This window comes from Puntigrus tetrazona, chromosome 8 (genome assembly GCF_018831695.1).
Source record: "Puntigrus tetrazona isolate hp1 chromosome 8, ASM1883169v1, whole genome shotgun sequence".
NCBI lineage: Eukaryota > Metazoa > Chordata > Actinopteri > Cypriniformes > Cyprinidae > Puntigrus > Puntigrus tetrazona.
The window spans coordinates 1,965,873-1,987,541 of NC_056706.1; the positions used below are offsets into that span (position 1 = coordinate 1,965,873).

Here is a 21,669-nt window from a genome sequence, read left to right on the forward strand (position 1 = left end):
TCTTCTCTCCTATATATATATATATATATATATATATATATATATATATATATATATATATATATATATATATTATTAGATATTAGATAGATAGATAGATAGATAGATAGATAGATAGATAGATATGGTTACAACAATAGGATAGACGACATATCATTTGTTGTAATATATAATATAATATAATATATATATTTTACAGCTGTTTATTTAGGCTATTAAGGCTATATATATATATATATATATATATATATATATATATATATATATATATATATATATATATATGTAAAATCTTTACCTATGATACACATACTTACAAAAATGTGACGGTTTTGTTGTAATGCAGTTCTATTTTCATGTAGATGTATTCTTTTTATTACACTACAAGGAGCCTTGTAGCCAACAATGATAGCAGACAATGGCAAATTTATTCTAAACTAAATCAGTCAGAGGGAACTTCTTACGTCACGTATCGCTCTCCGTGACAGTCTGTGAGTTAGTATTAGGTGACGCGAGCATGTTTATCACCTGTATAGTGTTACACTAGGACCGTCCCCTTGTCTCATCAAGCAGAGCATCGTGCAAGTCAACAGGAAACCTCTCTATAAACACACGATGAGAGCAGCTGGGGCGGTTCAGGACATCGCATGCACGCCGTCTTCATCAGCGAATGGCCAGAACAAACCGCCACCGATCCGGCCTACGCAAGTGACCCCGAGGATTTCGTAGATGTGGTAACGTGTGATTCTTACGAGCGTCCGGTTCAGGAGATTTATTAGCGGTTTACCCCGCTGCTGTTTGTGTACTCACAGGCCACACTGGAAGGTCTCTGTATCACTCAGGACAAAATAGCCAAAAAAAACCCATTAGATTCACTTTAAGACTCATAATGACGCAGGACATCAGGCTTATTACTTTACCGGGGACGTTTAGGGACACATCAGCTCTTATAAAATGGAAATGCAGCGATCCGAGAGCTCTGAGACGGCCAAATCATTTTAAAGTTTATTTATTTTATTTTATGTTGAAGGAATGCATTCGAAAGCATTCAGTGATGCAAGACGTTTTCATCGAGGTGCATTGCTCCCTATAGATATGCAACAATTCTGTAGAAATCTGTGCAGACTCGAACGTCGATCCTTTGACAGAGAAACGAAGGAAGCGTCAGTGTTCAAGGCCGAGAGAGGTCATGCCTGTAAATCTGTCCTTTTGGAGGGTGGCACCAGAGGAAATCATCAATAACTCGCTTTTTTTTTTTTTTTTTTTTGAGGAAACAGGATGCAGCAGTGATTAAAGCGGTGAATTGTGAGAGACGGGGGAGGAAATGAAATGACGGGCATTCATACAATGCACACCATATCTATCTGTAATTCTGATTTAAATACAAATTCACGTAACTATATAGCAATGCAATTACAGTGAGATTTCAATAATCATAAAAGTAATACAATCTAATGCATTACATATTAAAACTAGTACGTTTTCATTACGAGACCTGAAGGTTTTAAAGGATTTTCAAATACTGATATTTGATAATGATAGATACAGACAGATGGATAAATCTAAACTAATATTCATAACTAAGTATCTTCTCAATATAAGTCTATTCATTGAAATTAGTTAAAAAAGACTGATTTTAGAGTCATCGTGCTTGTGTGTGTGGTAAAATCTATTATGATTCTTTATTAAAAAGGTTTATTTTTACAGTGCGCTTAGTACCGTAGTACGTGTAGTATAGTAGCCCACCGTAGGGACGTTCTTTGCGCGTTCGCGCTTTTATGATACTTACGGTAAAAAAGTTCAGGAAGTAGAGAAACTCAACTCTCTTCTGCTTTCAAAACACTCTCACAAAACATACATTTACTGAAAAAATCCGCGTGTGTGTAGAGATCGCGGCAGTAATCTGTCCTGAGGCGGGGAAAGGTGTTTTGCAGACTGCGTTTTCGTGTAGATCAGATCAAATCTGAAAGGTAAAATCACATCACATTAATGACGATTATGTGTCAACATTTTTTTTATCGCATATGTACGCTACACTACAGCGTAAACATCTGGACTTTAGCTAGTTTTCAGGCATGCAGTAACTTAATATGCGGTTTGTAAAGCGGTCTGATCTTGCGAGCAAAGATGCGCCCTTTATAAATAACATGATGTGTTTATAACGTGTTTATAACAATAAACACACGTGAGGTTCAACAGAAAGTGGTTGAGATAGCAGTGGTTCAGATGCCTCTAAAGGCCATTTTGGTCAAAAATGAGATAATGATACTGATTGAATGCTCTCCATAAAGTGCTTTCCCTTTAAATGCACTCAGAAGTAACATAGTAGCCATAAAGATATGCACTTTTTACTTGGAGGCTTCTGCGTGTATTGCATGTATACTGTATGTTTAGTAGTTTATGCATCACTTTGAATGAGTGAGGCCTTCCTTGGATGCCGGACCGATTCTAAGTATTTGCACCTTTTACTAGTCGTTGTACTGGTTTGCAGGGGTTTGTATGTGAGAGGTTTGAAGGGCCCGCTATGAGCCGTCCACCCTCCATGCAGCCGCAGATGTGCGGCCCCTGGGAACTGAAGGAGCGACTGGGAACCGGAGGCTTTGGGAATGTCACGCTCTGGCAAAATAAGGTACGTTGCGGTTGCTTTTTTATCATTAAAGCAATGATGCAGACAAGGAAGTTATTAGTACCTCTATGGATCCTCTGCAGTGAATGGGTGCCGCCTAAACGGCTGATTAAAAACGCCACAGTTGTTCACGGCTCCCATGTCCGCCAGTTAATATCTTGTGACATTTGAAGGAAACGAATCAAGACGTCAAGCACTATTTAAAAGCACTGTGATGTTTTTAACCGGCTGGCCGGACTCTCATTCTGACGGCACCCATTCGCTGCAGAGCGCCCGTTTGCTGAGGAAGTGATTGCGTTTCTACAAATCTGATGAAACAAACACGTCCCGATCTCGTATAGCCCGAGGGGGAGGATATGTCCAGCAAATGTGTTATTTTGGGGTGAAACCAAGCGTTGCGCGTCAGTTCTGGTGAGTCAAGCTTGCATCAGCTGATCACGACTGCTTAAAGACACACAACACCTACCTTGGCATCGCTATATATGCTCTTTCCGGTGTTAACCGTCAGCTTTTCCGCTTGCTCAGGAGCAAATTACCCTCCTCCATCCCCAGCTCCTCCTTTCGCACACTCAGATTTTGGCTTTGACTCCTGTATCTTACACTTAAATATCATTAAGCGCATTAATGATGTCCCTCATTCTTTTCTGTTAAGCCGATAGCGTTCCTAGGATGTACACTAGAACTTTTTCCTTGAGCGACATCCTTGCGGATGCTGCAAAACCGTCCATATCAGGCTGTCAGATTAGTATTAGGGTTTTAACTGTGTTCTTATCAGTTTGTTTGGCTCACGTCGGGGCTGAATTACGGCATGATTAAGTTGGGAAGGTTAAGTAGATGACTGTAAAGCCGTGGTCATGTCCGCTGTATATTAGGATCATGTGTAGTGGCAGATGGATTAAACTGATTTATTGGTTTAAATACGCCGGGAAACGTATTATTCCATAGTGCATATTGCAAATCTGTTACTTGAAAGCCAGTTTAAACCTCAAAGTAAAGTTTGAGGATCTTCGAAATGATAAAATAGTCGTCCGAAATATTTATGGGAATAACACGAATAAGCATGTTCTGGATTCAGCTGCAGTTTGTTAATCGTTCAGTTAAACGTCTCTAAACGGTTATTATAAAATGCATTTATGCTATTATACACGTATATATATATATATATATATATAAGTATTTAAGGATGTAGCAAGGGTTATTACCGTTAAAAATGTAACCATAAAAATGTAATTGCTTGAAATAAAATGAAATAAAAAATGACGAATGCTGCATTGGCGACTAGCTGAAATAAAATGAGTTTAAATGTCGAAGTATTAAAATGACTAACACAGTGCAAGCTGACAAAAACGCAAATCAAGAACTTTATAGAGAAAATGAAAACAGATCGTATAAAAAATGAACCTGAATTCAAAATTAAATTAAATATGGCATTTCCTAAACGGGTTATCCTGCTTTAGGACAGTGATGCTTCAATAAGAGTCGCATATTATGTTCGTTCGTTTCTCACATTGGCTTCTTTTTTCGATGGACAGCCGATAAACGGCCCACCCCATCCTGGATAAAGGTGTGTGAAAGTCTCAAAATAGAGGCACTTCGGATTTCCGTTATTTCTCCTTCACACCACTGGCTTTTTAACAATAAAACGTTCTCAAGAAAGAGGAAATGCATCTACCTGCTGCGTCCCACTTCCTGTCCCCGGGTGACCTCATGATCACTCACTGCCTGAAACTGTCACACACACGGGTGACCTCATGATCACTCACTGCCTGAAACTGGCATATATTCACACACATACACACACACACACACGCACACACGCACACTCACTCACTCACACACACGCACACACACACACACACACACACACACACACACACGCACACACACACACACACACACACACACACACACACACACACACACACACACACACACACACGCACACACACACACGCACACACACACACACACACACGCACACACGCACACTCACTCACTCACACACACACACACACACACACACACACACACACACACACACACACACACACACACACACGCACACACACACACACACACACACACACACACACACACACACACACACACACACACATTCTTAAAGAGGTCTACTGAGCATGACGGTGGTGTGGTCTTTAAGGCATGCTCAGGTACATTAAACATTAACAGCTTTAATTAGTCGCCGTTTGTTTGCTTGCTAAATCATCGCTGCCGTCTTCGCCTGCAGGACCATAAAACGGGCCCAAAAAAAACCCCAAGCCATATCTGCGCATCAGAAGATCAGGTTTTATTGTCCGTGCATCCTGTCCAGCGCAGGTCGAGCCCAGGCTCACGCCCTTTTATGGTCAGTAGTGTGACATCATGTCATATTACTAATAGTTAGGGTGTTGGTGTGGAAACACTGTGGGTTGGTGCATCCAAAGGTCCGAGGCCAGCTTGAATAACCAACCAATCACAACAAAGTGCTTTTACGCCGTCGCCGCGGTGAAAGAGTCGTGATGTGATGTCACTTCGCCCGTTTCCGCATGATGTCAGCGCTCGTCATATTTCCTGTCGTGAGTGAACTAAAGGAAACTAAACAGGAAATGGGCAAGATGGGCGCCTTTTTGATTTCACTGAAGTACAATGTAATTCTCTATTTGTCACAGAGACACTCATTTAGCATGCATTTATTACTGCATGCCGGTGAGCTTCTCCCATTTGCTTTTTTTTGCATGGACTAATAGAAGCATAGTAAGAAAATTAGTCGCTTATAGAATGAAATTGGAGGATCGTTAAAAAAATTCTGACTTGTTTTGTAATAAACTTTTTGTGAAATCCCCACCGATGCCAAAATGAAACCGCCGTTCTTGGATCATTTCCACTTCGCCGTTTTGTTGTGGTGTTGTAGAGTCTTGAGAACTTTTTTTTTTGATGGTCTTGGTCTTGTCTCGGTCTCGTAATCTTTCTAGTCTTGTTCTCAGACCGCAACTGGGGGGGGAACACCAGTTCGTCCCATTTATTTTCTGTCCGTCATTAATGTGAGCGGAAGCTTGAAATGCAATAATAAAAAAAAAAGAGACGGTGTCAAAAATGGCATCCGTATGAATACATTCACCCACAAAACTCATGATATTGTTACAAAAAAAAAATGCTTGAGAGTGTGCGAGATGTAGATGTTTATAATATGATATAATATAAACATTTTTTTACATTATTGCCAACATTATTCATGCACAAATGCAGTGCATGAATAATTTGATTGGTAACAGCTCCGTTAGTGTCTTATTATTGTATTTAATGATTAAAAACACTGCATTTCTAAGGCAATAAATGTGGATGCTTTTGTATTTGAGAATTGGTGGTCTAGTCTTGGTTTTAACCCCCTCTTGGTGTCAACACGCACTTGGTTTCGACTTGGTCTTGGGTTAGATGTTCTTGACACTAAAGGTCGCACCAGAATACCATGCTAGTGTCGTCTGATACCATCAGTGTTCTTTGGTACTGTTATTTTTAACTATGAAATTGCTTTTTTGTCTGTGATGCTTCCTAATGTGTGTTGGTATATCTGTGTGTGTGTGTGTGTGTGTGTGTGTGTGCAGGAAAGTGCTGATCAGATCGCTATCAAACAATGCCGGCAGGAGCTCAGCGCCAAGAATAAGGGCAGATGGAGTTTAGAGATTCAGATCATGAAGAGGTGAGTATATCCTGTGCAGAAGAAATTTCCTGTTTTCTACCACCTGTAGTTTCAGCACACACACACACACACACACGCACACACACACACACACACGCACACACACACACACACACGCACACACACACAAACACACACACGCACACACACAAACACACACACACACATAGCAGATCGAAAGAGGTGTTTCCATGGAACTCTGATGAGCGTCAGAGCCGCTGAAACGGAAAAGTTTTCGTTCACTTAAAGAAGTATTACACGCTGGATGAAAGCTCGTAATAGGGGCGCTCTAACTTACCAGCGGTTAGTCAAGGGCTCTTTTTTTTCTCTCTCTGTGGGTTTGTGTGCACCGAACGATGCCCTGGAGCTCATCCGAAAACATAGACGTTCTCATTATTAACAAACTGCGTATTTGAAATCTAAACGAGTACATTCTCACCTAAAAAAACAAAAAAAACTCTTAAAACTACATTCCGAGGCACAAAAAACAATTTTGTGGATTTGGCTACACTGTAAAAAGGTTGCTGGATGCCAGTAGATTACTGTAAAACACGTTTCCAGTGTTAGTACTGGATTTCAATTTACAGTAAAACAATGTCTTTACTGTATTTGTATTTACGGTATCATTACCGTATTTTGATTTACAGCATCAGTACCATATCAGTGTTTATTTTCAATTAATTCCATTTTTTGTAAAACTGTAACAAAACAATCCAGCACATTATCTTTACCACCACGGCCCCCAAAAAATCATTACAACTGCTTTTAGTGCAAACCTCCCGCTGATGAAACAATGAAAATAAGAGCATGCTATGCCCCGTTAGCGGTAACGCTGCTAATAACTCCATCTGTTTTGTTTGGGCTGAATCACGTTGGTCTTTTCACGTCACAGCTGATGCTTCTTTAAAGAGAAAGCCCTATTTTGGTGGCATTTTTCCGTTTTCACCCACCGGTTCCCTTCGGTTTGCCGTGTTATAATGTGCAGTCCGTTAAGCGACCGCGCAATGCCTTCCGTTGTTATTCGGCTATTTATATGTGTTTTTATGAACATAAGCTCTGTGCAAAACAAAGAGGGATGAATTTATGACACCACAGTAGTAAAAAATGACCCAGTCTTGAGGCCGCGGCATCGGTCTGCGCCGTCACAACACCTTCAGGCTCATCTTAAATTAGGAGAGAGTGCATCTCTGGTTTTCTCTGGGGGTTTTCCTCCCGTTAGTGGTTTAGGGGTGAGTTTGTTGTGGCCGTATTCATGTCCAGTTGTTTATTGGAAACTGCTTATTGTATTAAGGCGTATTTGGGCGTGAACACATGCAAACTATTATGAAGAAATATTGATTTTTGAAGGCTCGTCGACAACAATGGGGGAGAGTTGTTGCTTTGCGCCATCTGTGGCAGATATTTTTGAGTTTGAAGTGTTAGTTTACCCAGAAATTAAAATGAAGGCATCATTTTTAATCAATCTGGGGCCAGGTACATAAGCTTAGCCCTGTATGTTAAAGTGCCCCTGTTATGGGTTATGAAACGTCATATTTTGGCTTTAGGAGTCCCAAACAACTAATAATAATATTCTCATAATTCTCATTATAAGGCACAAAACAATTATTATTTATAAAATTTGGCTACACTGTAAAAAGGTTGCCGGATGCCAGTAAATTACTGTAAAACACGTTTCCAGTGTTATTACTGGAATTTAATTTACAGTAAAATAATGTCTTTACTGTATTTGTATTTACGGTATCATTACCGTATTTTGATTTACAGCATCAGTACTATAGAGTTTATTTTCAATTAATTAAACATTTTTTTAACCTGTAACAAAATCACAATCATTACAACTCATGAGCTGTAGTTCGGATAATATTCTTTTTTTTTTTTTTAAATATAAATGACACATTTGGACCTCCCAGATGCACTGGCTGAAAATAAGGGGAAATAAGTCGCCTGGGGAATACGCTTCATGGCAAAACATACACACACTGAAAAGCAAAAGTATTAGAAAGTACAATGTTTTTTTAAACAGTAAGATTTTAAAGCCTCTTAAAGTCTCTTCTGCCAGCCAAGCCTGCATTAGTTTGATTCAGAGTACAGCAAAAGCAGTAATAATGTGATTTAATTTATATTTAAACATAACCGCTTTCTTATGTTTTAAAATGTAATTTATTACTGTGATTTCAAAGCTTCATTACTTTAGGCTTTGGTGTCGAATGATCCTTAAGGAATCGTTCTAATATAAATATAAGTATAAATATATTTAAAACAGTCGAGTAATTTTTTCAGGAATCTTTGAAGAATAGAAAGATCCAAAGATCAGCATTTATCTGAAATAAAAAGCTTTTTTAACATTATTTTTCGGGGGAAAGAAATTCTAGACATAACTACTTTTAAATTAGCAAGTATTCTTGAAACAGATCGAAAGTGGTGATAAAGACATTTAGAAAGTAAAAAATAGGCAGCAAAATCAGCATATTAAAATAATTTCTGAAGGACGCTGAATTCTGGAGTAATGAAAAATTTTAGCTTTGATCACAAGAATAAATTACACTGCATTCAAATACAAAACTGTAAAAAGACAAAAATGTGCTTTTTGCTTGTATTGTGCTGTAAAATTGTATTTTGTGATGTGCTTTGGATCAAATGAATGGTGAGCAGAAGAGGCTTCTTTCTAAAACCTAAAAATGTTCAATAGCTTTAGCAACAGGTCAATAAAGTACAGTAAATAGGAGTTTGAGGGAACGAATAACTTAATAAAATGTGCACTTGTAGCTTGCTTTGAGTAAAATAATATGGCAAATGCATAAATATAAATGCAATGGTTTACCTAATTCTGGATTTCTGTAAAATGGACGAATGTGCAGCATGATGAGTTTTTGCTTATTTTTAAATATTTATTAGCAAAACGTGCTATATTGCTAGCCTGTTCCTGTCAAATGTCAAACTGTTCTTTGAGCTAGGAAAGAAAATCAGCTAAAGACCAATTTATCTAATTTAGTAAAGTTATAAAGTTTTGTCCTTTTACAGCCACTTCCAAAAAAAATTAATTAAATTAAAAATAAATAAAAAGGAATCCCCCTAGCCATTGGTCAGTTTTGCGCAGGCAAGTTAAATTGATTTACAGTAGTGAAGAAATACAGTAGCGACCGTTTAGTTTCCCATAATCCTTTGGTTTATACTGTATACACATTTTACAGTATCTTACTGTCCATATTACAGTAAAATACCTTTACGGCGTACTTACAGGCGGTCATAAACCCCCATCCCAGTACAGTATTCAGGGTTTTGATGAGTTAACCTGCTGCAGTATTACTGTATTCTCCTCATCTCCAGTGTCTCTGGCTTCTGATAACCGCTGTTTACAATTCACTTATTTTCCAAGTTAAAGAATTAGTTAATATTTCATTGGTCAGAAGTTATACAAGCGCTGTGCTGTTTAGCCACTGCTAAAAAAAATAAATACAAATTGTAATAATGTAATTCGTATGTAATTCACTGGCTTGAGCCAGTCAGGAATGTGTTTCTCAAGTGCATCATTAGCCAACTATGGTCACAGGATCAGTCATTACCAGCATAGCTCAATGATTCAAAAGGGTTTCCCAAAGAACGTAGATCAAATGAACATTCATAAACAACATGCAGTGGTTAGACGCATGATTACTTGCTTAAATAAATGACGCTCTTGGGCGCAGTAAGCAAGCTAACCTGCAAATTATCTATATCTTCCATTCTATTGAAATATATAAGCAATTTAAATAAAAGCAATTAATTTAGTGAATGCATATGTTTTCCAAGTGAGTAATTGTGTTCTCAGTATTGACCATAATTTTGATTAATCAAGCAGTCTTGTCATATTTGATGTTTTATATAGCAATTGCATAACATTTAATATTTTATACCAATCTTTGGTGTCGTGTTGTGGAAAAAAGCACCATAATACGGGCAAATCTTTTGGTATTTATATTTAAGGATATACATGTCCTCAGTATTACCACTTTGCTTCATCCATACTAAATTGAATCTATACATCATGAAAGAGTTAAAGCATGCCTAGAGCTGTTTAATATGTATTTAAATAGTTCAAGTTGACTGGGTGTCAGAGTGTGAGTGTTTCCGTGACCTTCTGGTGTGGTTGGATGGCTAGTTAACCAGGCTGCAGTGGTTATGTGACGAGCGCGATGGGTTCGGGGACGTGTTGGTTTTCTCAGATTTATAAGCAGGCTGTCCCCAGACTTGGTCTGAGCCACAAACCTGGACTCAAACACATCTAGTAGAGCTCAGTGTATAAAGCCAAACCACAGCGATCACAAACACACACATACACACAGATGTTTTTGGGGAACACACCCAGGCCTTTCTCCGTTTCACACATTTGGTGATCATCAACCCTTAATTATGATGATATCAGAGTTCGCTCATAGAACTGACCTTCGCTTGGACCCTTTTTTTGTGGCCAAAAAAGGAATCCCATCCTGTTTTCCTGGGTATTCGACTGGATTGGCGACAGCTCAGGAATAAGCTGACGTCAAAACAGCAAGCGGTCTGATTAAACTCACGCGTCAAGATAAATGAGGAGTGATACTCAGAGCGTGTCCACCGTAACCCATGTAATCAAAACATACCGTTTCTGATGAATCATAACTTTCCAAGAAGGATCTTTCTCAGATTAAGGTTCAGAGCACTGATCGGTGTTTGGTTTAGTCATCAGGAACACTAGTTATTGTTAAAGAACCGCACTGAAACTCTAGATACACTGCAAAATGACTTCTCAGTACATTTTTATTGACTAGTTAAAATATCTAGTTAAAACATTTTTCCAACAAAAAGCAACACCAAAAGTTTTTTTTGAAAATTCTATATATATGACTTGTCGACACATCCCTAAAACGACTCATTTAAACACGCCCCCACTTTGTGACATCACAATGTAGGGGCGTGTCGTCATGACACCCCCCCAAATGTTTATGCAAAGAAGGCGGGGCTATTAATCTGACGGAGCAGTCTATGCTAGCTGTGCACAGAGACTATGGGGCAATTTTAACTGTCTGGCGCTTCTGACTCACAAATAAGTTACCTTTTTTTTTTTTTTTAAGTTTTGAGCGGTAGTGCTGTTGTCGCTTGACATTTCTCTGATGTAGATATGGTATTATGTTTACGAGGCGCGATGCAACGCAGCATGTAAAAAGACTCATTATAATCACTGCTAATTACTAATTACTACACTGGATGCAACCAATGCCTCGTTTGTAATGTGTTTTATTGTTTTAGTGTCATATCGCCAGGACACGTTATAGTAAGGTGTGTAAAGTGTTTGAGGTATTCGGCCAATCAGAGCACACCTCGCTTAGAACGATGAGCTTCGTACGAATCAACTCGTTTCAGGAGGCGGGGCTTAGAGGAGAAACAATTATGTACAGAATGTGGAAAATAATGTGTTTTTTTAAAACTTTAAACCACATAAACACATTGCATTATACCAAAACACAAAATAATTTTCTTTTTAGCAACATCATACGACCCCTTGAGGAATTACACACTCAAAAAAAAAAAACAGTCACAGTAAGGTCAATAAAATGCATTTGGAATTTCAGGTAACACCTTTCCCTCAATAAATTACTCATTTACTGCTTGTTAGTTAGTTGTTAAGCTTAGGTATTGGGTAGGATTAGGCAATAAGGCATTAATATGTGTTAAGTTATCACTAATGATATTTAAAATAACTAAAAAGGCTAATATTCTAGTAATATGCATGCTAATAACCAACTATAGACCTTAAAATACTGAATTTCCAGTTAAAGCCAATTTTAGGTTTAGAATATGCATCAAATTTGGACTGAATCGACGCAACTTTTTTGGGTTTTACAGTTAGTGGAGTTTTACTGTTTACAATCTCAAGCACAGCAAGAGGTTTGTTTCTCCAAAGCATTGGCTCATAATTGAAGGAAATGAAAAAGAAGATCAAGATTTTGAGATAAAGAACAGCCAAAAAGATGCAACACCTCTTATGCAAGTCACCTGTCTTTACTCAAGACCTAATATTTGTTATTACAGCAATTATGTCAGAATGTGTGCCTGTGAAGGTTAAAACGAGCTGTTTATGTTCTCAGATGATAGTTTTAGGTGTTGCCGCTGCGTTCATTCTGTTATGGTGCCTGGAATCCATCTGGTTCTACTCCTCTTCGTCCTGAGCGCGTGTTTTATAGGAGGTTTGTGCAGGGCAGGGCCTGCCAGCCGTCTGAATATCGCAAACACATTTTTAATAATGACATTATGTAACCCAGATTATGAGAGGGTTGCATGTACGTCGTTGTTTGCACGTTATGACGAAACGTCTCTCTTCTCGCAGGTTGAATCACATGAACGTGGTGGCGGCGAGAGACGTCCCAGAAGAGCTCCAGAAACTGGCCACAAATGACCTGCCATTGCTGGCCATGGAGTACTGCCAGGGAGGAGACCTACGCAAGGTGTGGCACGTACAGAAATGTTACCGAACACGTTTCTGTGGCATAATAACACCATCATACATGTATGCGTGCTTATAATTTAGTTGTAGAGCTGCACGACGATTAAAAATGTGATTTAAATGAATAAATATATGCACTGCGTGTTTCAGAGTGAAGCATGGCACTGTGTTTCTTAGTTAGTTTAGTTCATTTTTTTTTCCAAACCAAACACAACATGCTCCAAACATCTTCCCATATTTGACATAAGAAGATGCTTTGAGGGTCATCCATGATTTACCCATCAAAATAAAAGTTTGATTGGTTTAATGTTTGAATAGTTAAGAAATTAAGACATTTTTAAAACATCTTAAATGATATTTCTTATTTTGGATTTATTTAATTACTGTTTTATACTTATGTAATAACGATAATAAAATAATGCTTTTTATGAATATTTAGAGTGAATATTGATGTAATCTGTTCTGCTCAAAAGTTTGAAGAATCATTCAAATGTTCATAATTAAAAAACATTTATACATTTATATTTATATCGTTATATTAAAAAAAAAAACAGTACTTCTATTCTTTGCAATATACAGATATAACTGACCGAAAGCGCATGAATGCGATGTCCAATCAAATTGTTTCCTTTCAAATTCTTAATAGAACAGTTTCTGTAGATTCCGTTTGTTCTGTCTCCACGGCAACGCTATTCAAAAGCGTCTTTCGGAACGGCATTCTCTCTGTACGAGTCAAACAAACAGGGAAGTAGTTCTGATAAGGAGAGCGGCGCGAGGTGTCTTCAGTGAGGTCCTGTGGTCTCAGTGACAGTCTCTGGAGCATCTCCGCCGTCCTACGAGAGCTTCAGGCCCTGAACGTTTGCTCTCAGACTAACCATCTGCTTCTCCTGCATCCTGCAAGTTGAGATTTCGCCAGAATGGTGTTTATATTCACTTGGATTGATTAAAAATCACACACATGGCATTTAGGTACAGATTTATTCATTAATGTGTACGATTTCTTTTCTTTCTTTCTTAAAGTTAAGGTTAAAAAAAAAAAAAAACATTGATCATGGATCATTCAGGGACAGCAGAGTCTGGAAAAAAAAAAAAAAATATATATATATATATATATATATATATATATATATATATATTTTTTTTTTTTTTTCATACTCTGAAAAAAACTCATGAAAAAAAAATAAATAAAAAAAAAGAAAAAAATATATATATATATATATAGAAATTATAACATGATGTTTTGAGGATCCTTCTAATTTTGTTTGTAATATTGGCTTTGTTTTTTTTTATAAATACGGTTTCTGCAAGGGGTGTGTAAACTTTTGAGCAAAACTGCAAGCACGGCAAACTTGGATTTTTTTGGGCCTTTTAAGTTGCATATGCAATCAGAAAAAACACAAATGCATGTTTTTTTTATCAGAATGATCTCTGTTTTCATTTTCAGTATCTGAACCTGCTCGAGAACTGCTGTGGCATGAGAGAAGCTGCTGTACTGACACTGATTCAGGATATATGTGAGTCTGCACACCCCAGCCAGTGGAAATCCCGTCACACACATAACACATGCAGCTGTCTAACTCAGGTTTTCCAGCAAAGGCTAGTTGACCTCCGTCACGTGAGCAACATACGCGAGCTGCGTCTGTTTACGTTGCTGCCGAAGCTGAGTTTGTGTCGGATCCGGTCTTGTAAATGTCCGAATATAAACCTAGGCAAAGATTGGACCCAGATTTGTGGCTGAAAGTACTGGAGAGCATGAGTCAGACCATTCAGATGTCTCCCAAGAAAAGCAGCCTGACGTTATACGGTATAAGAGGTCAAACAAAACGCATCAGAAATGGTGTGGGAGCTCTACTCAAACTTATAGAGTTAAACTAGAAACTAGTCCAGAAATGGCACTTCTGTCTTCTGAAAGAGATTTCAGGAGAACTCTGAGAGCTCTGAGAACAGGAACTTAGGAACTTTCCATATATTCTCGTTTTTAGAGGTCAAATATTAAGCCGCACATCTCATTTTGTGCTCCACTAAAGATTGGTTTGAGTGTGAGAAAATAATAAGAGTGAACTGAAACCTTAAAAAAACAAAAAAACGTGACATTTCAAATGGCCTATTAACGTTTAGTCACTATAGTGTTATTATTGCGACACAAGTGGCGTTCATTTTCCAGTGTGAGTGATTTCAATTCGTTTACATTCAGTCCAGAACGATCAAGCTCAAAAAACGGCATGTCACTGTGCCGTACACAACTCTATGTTAACGTCACTGCGGTCCGCCAGGGATGTTTCTGCTCAGTCACAATCATGTGAAAACCTGGATTTAGTCACCGGCCTCGTCCCGTACGGTTTACTCTCTTCAGCCGAAACATTGCGCTTCCGAAGCATCTCTATGAACACGGTGCTCGTCTGATGTCGGTTCCAGTGATATGGATTGCTTTCGCTATGTGGCCTTATTATTGACTTTATTGGGAAGCCTTTAATCTGACTTTACTTGGAATTTCACTTTCAGTAAGAGTGCTGGCTTTGATTTAAAGGAACAGTTCACCCAAAAACGAAAAGCCTGTCCTCATTTACTCGTCCTCGAGTAGTTCCAAAACTGGATGAATTTCTTGGTTCTGCCGAGCACAAAGGAAGATATTTCGAATAAAGTTTGTAACCAGGCAGTTTTGGGTCACCATTGACTTCCATAGTGGGAAAAAATACTATGGGAGTCATTGGTGACCCAAAACAGCCTGAACGTTTTTGAAGAAGAAGAAGAAGAACTCATGAAAATACTGTTTTTGTCATCCTTTACTCACTTGTTTTGATCCAGATCTGTGTGGTTTTATTTCTTCTGCAGAACGCAAAAGTCATTTGACAAAACAAAAATAAAAAGTATGTTCATTTTTGGGTGAACTATAACATTAACATTTTTTTCAGTGTTAAAATACTTTGACATATCTGAGTTTGCAGTATATATATATATATATATATATATATATATATATATATATATATATATATATAATCACAATAAATAAATCACTGTATGACTTCCTAAAAAGTGGATATGCAAATCACTTTGTCTTTAGTTTTTGCACAAAAATAGTACTCTTCCTCTTTTTTCGGCAACGGCAAGAAATCTTAGTTGACATTTTATATCAGGACAGACATTTGATAGAAACTGCACATTCAGCATGAGTTTCTTGAGCTTCTGTGTCTAAAATTGTATTCTTCATCTGATTAAAATGTATAAAGAACTAATGCGTGAACATTTGAGAAGGCCGTATTAATGAAATCTCTCTCTCTAGCCTCAGCGCTGACGTACCTCCACGGGATGAGGATCATTCACAGAGACCTCAAGCCAGAAAACATCGTCCTTCAACAGGGAGAAAAAAGGGTGAGATTCTCTAAACAGTGAAGTTTAATTTAAAAAAATGCATTTATTTTGCATTAAATGGCACATAGGTTTTTATCGCAAGGCTAAAGATGCGGTTGTGCGTGTTTTCCTGTAGTTGGTTCATAAGATCATCGATCTGGGTTACGCTAAAGAGCTGGACCAGAGCAGCCTGTGCACATCGTTTGTCGGGACGCTGCAGTATTTGGTGGGTGCAGCATCGAATCCGTGCAAAATGCAAGTCTTCTGTTTTCATCTTCATCGGATGTGACGTAATTTCGTTCTCTCCCAGGCCCCCGAGCTGTTAGAACAGCAGAAGTACACGGTGGCGGTGGATTACTGGAGTTTTGGGACGCTGGTGTTTGAGTGCATCACTGGATTCAGGCCTTTTCTACCAACCTGGCAACCCGTGCAATGGTATTTATTTCATCAGCTGTCTGTGGCAGAATTTTTCGGTTTGATAGTTCTCTGTTATTGGAGGTTCTCGAGTCAAGCTCCCGATTGTCCAAAAAATGACTTTCTTTATAAAACGTCCAGATTTTATTTGAGGCTTGTGCATACATCTGAATTTTCCAAGACTGTGGGAATCACGCTTCTTCAAAGAAAACAAAATACTTGTTGAATTAAGAGAAACATCTTAGACATATCCAGAGCATCTGGCTTCCTATCCTTCTTTTAAATATATAAAACGTGCTGATAATTAAGATTAACTGTAACTGAGCAGATATGTGGAAGCTATACGATTTTAAAAAATGATTAATACTAATTTATTAATTATATGTGAGCCTGGAGCAGTCAGTCATAAGCAGCACATGTACATTTGTAGCAATAGCCAACAATACATTGCATGGGTCAAAATTATACTTTTTAAGCCAGATATTGAGTAAAAATGCTCCGTGCAAATTTTTGATACATTTTCTAATGAATTTATTGGTAATATGCATGGCTAAGAACTTCATTTTGGCAGCCTTAAAGGTGATTTTCTCAGTATTTCGATTTTTTTGCTCCCTCAGATTCCAGATTTCCAGATCTCTGCCAAATATCGTCCTCTCCTAACAAACCGAATATTATTTAATCCGCTTTAATGATCTCAATTAGCAAAATGACCCTCATGGCTGGTTGTGGTCCAAGGTCACAGGAATATATGTAAAATAAACATATCTTTTTGTGCCAATGCACCAGTACTTGCTTCAGTGCCAGTGTAAAGTCAGTGTGAAACCAGTGTAAACCAGTGCAAAATATGTGGAAAATCAGTGTAAAGTCTGTGTAAATCAGTGAAAAAATCAGTGTAAATCAGTGTAAAGCCAGTGTAAAATCCGTGCAAAATCCGTGCACGATCAGTGCAAAATCGGTGTAAAATCAGTGCAAAGCCCACGCGTACCGGTGTAAATCGGTGCAAATATCCGTGTAAGTCGACATGAATCAGTGTAAACCGGTGCAAATATCCGTGCAAAACAGTGTAAAAATCCATGCGAACCGGCGCAAAAAATAGGCGTGAAATCAGTGTAAAATCAGTGCAAAATCGGTATGAGATCCGTGCAAAATCAGTGCGAAATCAGTGCGAAATCCGTGCGAAATCCGTGCAAAAATAGTGCGAGGCCCGTGCAAAATCAGTGCGGGATCCGTGCAAATTGGTGCAAGGCAGTGCAAGTATCCGTGTAAAACAGCGCAGAATCAGTGTAAATCGGTGAAAAATCTGTGCAGATCAGTGTGAAATCCGTGCAAAATCAGGGCGAAATCCGTGCAAAATCAGTGCGAGATCCGTGCAAAATCAGTGTGAAATCCGTGCAAAATCAGTGCGGGATCCGTGCAAAATCAGTGCGGGGTCCGTGCAAAATCAGTGCGAGGTCCGTGCAAAATCAGTGCGAGGTCCGTGCAAAATCTGTGCGGGGGTCCGTGCGAATTGGTGCGAGACAGTGCGCATATCCGTGTGAATCGGTGCAAATATCCGTGTAGAACGGTGCAAAATCCGTGTAAATCAGTGAAAATTCTGTGCAAGTCAGTGTGAAATCTGGGTGAATCAGCGCAAAAAATCGGTTCGAGATCCGTGCACCATCCGTGCAAAAACAGTGTAGAATCCGTGTAAAATCAGCGGATAACCCGTGTGAATCGGTGTAAATCGGCACAAAATCAGCGTAAAATCTGCGCGTATCAGTGCAAGGTCCGCGTGAAATCCATGCACAATCAGTGTAGAATCTGTGTAAACCCCGTGTGAACCATTGTATATCGGTGCAAATATCCGTGTAAATCAGTGCAAAATCAGTGTGAAAAATCAGTTTAAAATCTGTGTAAATCAGTGTAAAATCAGCCTTAATGTGAAGGGTAAAAATCCTTATCTATACGAGTCTGTTATCAAGACTCGAAACAAAAGAACAACTTTACATAAGTCGTGACCTGACAGCTTGAGCCAGAGTTCAGATAAAAGCCTCCATGAAACACTGTTGCACTAATATTTTGTGTTTGAGTAAAGATAACATTTCTTCTTCAAGGGTTTGTTATTGCAGAGATTTCTGTACTGTGATTGGCCGGCCTCCAGTATTCTCACCACACGCACTGTTTTTAAAACGTAACCTCCGGGAACGTCAGAAAAAATGGGGGCCGACGCCAGCACCGAAGGGTGTGGGAAATAAATCCAGGTTCGCTTGAACTTTCAGTGCTCTCTTTTGTTCCCTCAGGCACAGCAAGCTGCTGCAGAAACAGGTGGATGATATTGTGGTTTACGAGGATCTGATGGGAGAAGTTCGCTTCTCCAAACACCTCCCGAACCCTCACAACCTCAACAAGTGAGTCACGCACAGTTATCACGACATTTAAATGCATTTACTGTGTTCTTATGATGCTTTCCATTCTGCTAAATGACAATCTGTAATACAACGTAGAACGGCACTTGATTTTATCCATCAGTATTGGATTGGATCATGAAAGCGGTCTGCGATGTTGTTGGTTAATTCGATTTTTCTTCTCCCACTTGGTTACAACAACAGAAAATAAATGTCTTAAGTAAACAGAATCAAATTACTTTTTTTGTAGTACTTATTACGATACAGTTTGTGTTAAAGCAGCTGATCGTAATAAACAAAAAAAATATATTATTAAATTATATTATATCATATATTATAATTATATTAAATTATATAAATTTAATTTCATTACTAATTATTAACATTAAAAATTTTTATACTATAATTTTTAAATAATTCCAACATCAGTTTAAACTATAAAGCAGGTTTATAATAAATAATCTAGTGCAAATTTTTTTAATTATTCAGCCATTTTTACCAAATTCGACTGAATATTAATGATCATTTATGTACTGTTAATGCTTTTAATTAAATATTATTTTATATTTTAATATATTTATAATACAATTAAATATTATAAATATATTTAAATTATTTTATATTATATCGTTTTTTAAAAACTCTATAGCTGACTATTATTTATTTGTTAGATTCAGTTATTTTATGACTTCAATTTAAACGTTGGGGTTTATATTGAATTTAGACTTTTTTTATTATTATAATAATTCTACTTTTTATATTTTGTTATTTTGTTTTATTGATTTTGTTTCGAGTAATGATTTTTTTTTTTTGTGATTTACGATAATTCTGATCATTCTTAAGTACGGTGACCTGTTTCTGTATATTTAATACTTTATGGGGTTTTTATTTTTGTAAATGTGCTTCAGACTGTTAGCTGGTGAACTGGAGAGCTGGCTGCAGATGATGCTGAGATGGTCCCCTAAAGAGCGAGGTAAAGATTTAAGAAAGCGGAGCCAAGACCAAGAGCCGAGAAGTCAGGACGGGGTCAAAGACTCGGAGGAGGACACTAAAGAAAGCAGCTCCGAGGGAAGCAAAGACTCTCCGAAAGCTTCCTGTTTCTGCTTCGATGAGTTGAGCCGCATCCTGAACCTGAAGGTAGCTGAACGGAAACGCGTCTGAGCGCCGTATACAGTATAAACGTGCCTTTAAACGCGCCGGTCTCTGTCTCCTCAGCTGGTCCGCGTCCTCAACATGAGCTCTGCTGAAATATTCACCTACTCGGTGCAGCCGCGGGAGGACGTGGCAACCCTGCAGGAGCGAATCGCGCGGGACGCCCGCATTCCTCCGGCCAATCAGGAGCTGCTGCTGGAGGCGGGGCTTGCGCTGGAGCCGCACAACAGCGTCATGCAGTGTGCCATCGATTATAGCGTGCGTTCAGTAAAAATGCTATATCATCTAAGTACGCTTCAATTTAAATGGCAAAAAAGCGGTTTTTCATGCATCAGACTAGTGGAAAGAAAACATCCTAAAGACGCCGATTTCAATGACGGTCCATATTTTTAAAGGCCGCTTTCACAAAATGAGTTTTTTCTCCTGCACACGCCAGTCTTTACATTTTTACTACTGCCCAGGTTTTTACAGAGAGATTCGTTCATGCATAATTTTCTTGATTGCATGCAACATTTTATTGTGAAAAAGTCTGCTCTAAATACATTTTTAATTTTTAGTTTTAAACAAATGTCAAAATTTGACAAATGTTCGACATCTTCATGTCACGCCGCTTTCTTAAACGCCAGCTGATTGTATTGATGAGGTTTATGTAGAGGGATTGTTTGGTGTTGTGTAGATGATGGACGCCCGGCGGGCGGATGAGCCGCTGGTCTTCCTGTTTGACCGCTCCTGCTACAGCTACGAGCCTCAGTTCACGCCGCGCGTCCTTCCAGAGAACATCCGATTCGTCCGTGAGTTACTGTCTGAACACCTTTCAGAGAGAAGAAGTGAGAAAGTCAGTCAGAGTTTATATCTTACAGTTCAAACTTTTTTTATTATAGAAAAATGTCATATATACCATATGTATATATATATATATATATATATATATATATATATATATATATATATATATATATATATATGTATATATATGTATATATATATATATATATATATATATATATATATATATATACACACAAACATTGTTGTGTTGTTTTATATTGTATAAATGTGTTTATTTGTTTTAATATTTTTATGAATAAATATTTTATAAATATAATTTAACGTTACAGAAGATAAAATATAAATTCTGCATAATATAATAAAATTTAATATAATAAAATATTTAAAAACACACATTTTTTATATATATATATATATATATATATATATATATATATATATATATATGTATGTATATGTGTGTGTGTGTATATATATATATATATATATATATATATATATATATATATATATATATATATATATATATATATACGGCTTTTGTAAAATAAAAATAAAATATACACAAAATACTATAAAAAATAAAAAGGTATAGAAGAATCAAACCTTTTTCATATATTACATCTGTACAAATATTTATGCGAACACAGATAAATATCAAGCAGTTAAATATTTGTCATCATTGAAAACCTAAATAGGGTGACTTCCTCTTTTTTTCCGTGACATACGTGTCTGAAACTGAAAGTAGCACGGCATGCCTTGTTATTTCTGCACTCGGTCTCCTGCCCTCGTTCCCTGG

The 21,669-nt window shown here is 37.7% G+C and overlaps 1 protein-coding gene across 2 annotated transcripts in view; it reads left to right on the forward strand.

Moving 5' to 3' along the window:
- Positions 1–710: 710 nt before the first annotated feature.
- ikbkb (inhibitor of nuclear factor kappa B kinase subunit beta) overlaps positions 711–21,669 on the forward strand; it is a 29,277-nt gene continuing 8,318 nt past the window's right edge. Inside the window, exons 1-12 of one of the 2 annotated variants that reach the window (XM_043247683.1) lie at positions 711–734; positions 2,492–2,629; positions 6,229–6,323; positions 12,664–12,781; positions 14,225–14,294; positions 16,064–16,152; positions 16,268–16,357; positions 16,442–16,566; positions 18,825–18,932; positions 19,838–20,066; positions 20,145–20,339; positions 20,758–20,872. In XM_043247683.1, coding sequence (XP_043103618.1) covers positions 2,525–2,629; positions 6,229–6,323; positions 12,664–12,781; positions 14,225–14,294; positions 16,064–16,152; positions 16,268–16,357; positions 16,442–16,566; positions 18,825–18,932; positions 19,838–20,066; positions 20,145–20,339; positions 20,758–20,872 — 1,339 coding nt within the window. In that variant the 5' untranslated portion in view covers positions 711–734; positions 2,492–2,524. Of the gene's footprint in view, positions 735–1,784; positions 1,971–2,491; positions 2,630–6,228; positions 6,324–12,663; positions 12,782–14,224; positions 14,295–16,063; positions 16,153–16,267; positions 16,358–16,441; positions 16,567–18,824; positions 18,933–19,837; positions 20,067–20,144; positions 20,340–20,757; positions 20,873–21,669 lie in introns of those variants that run through there. The other variant, XM_043247684.1, reaches the window with a different exon arrangement.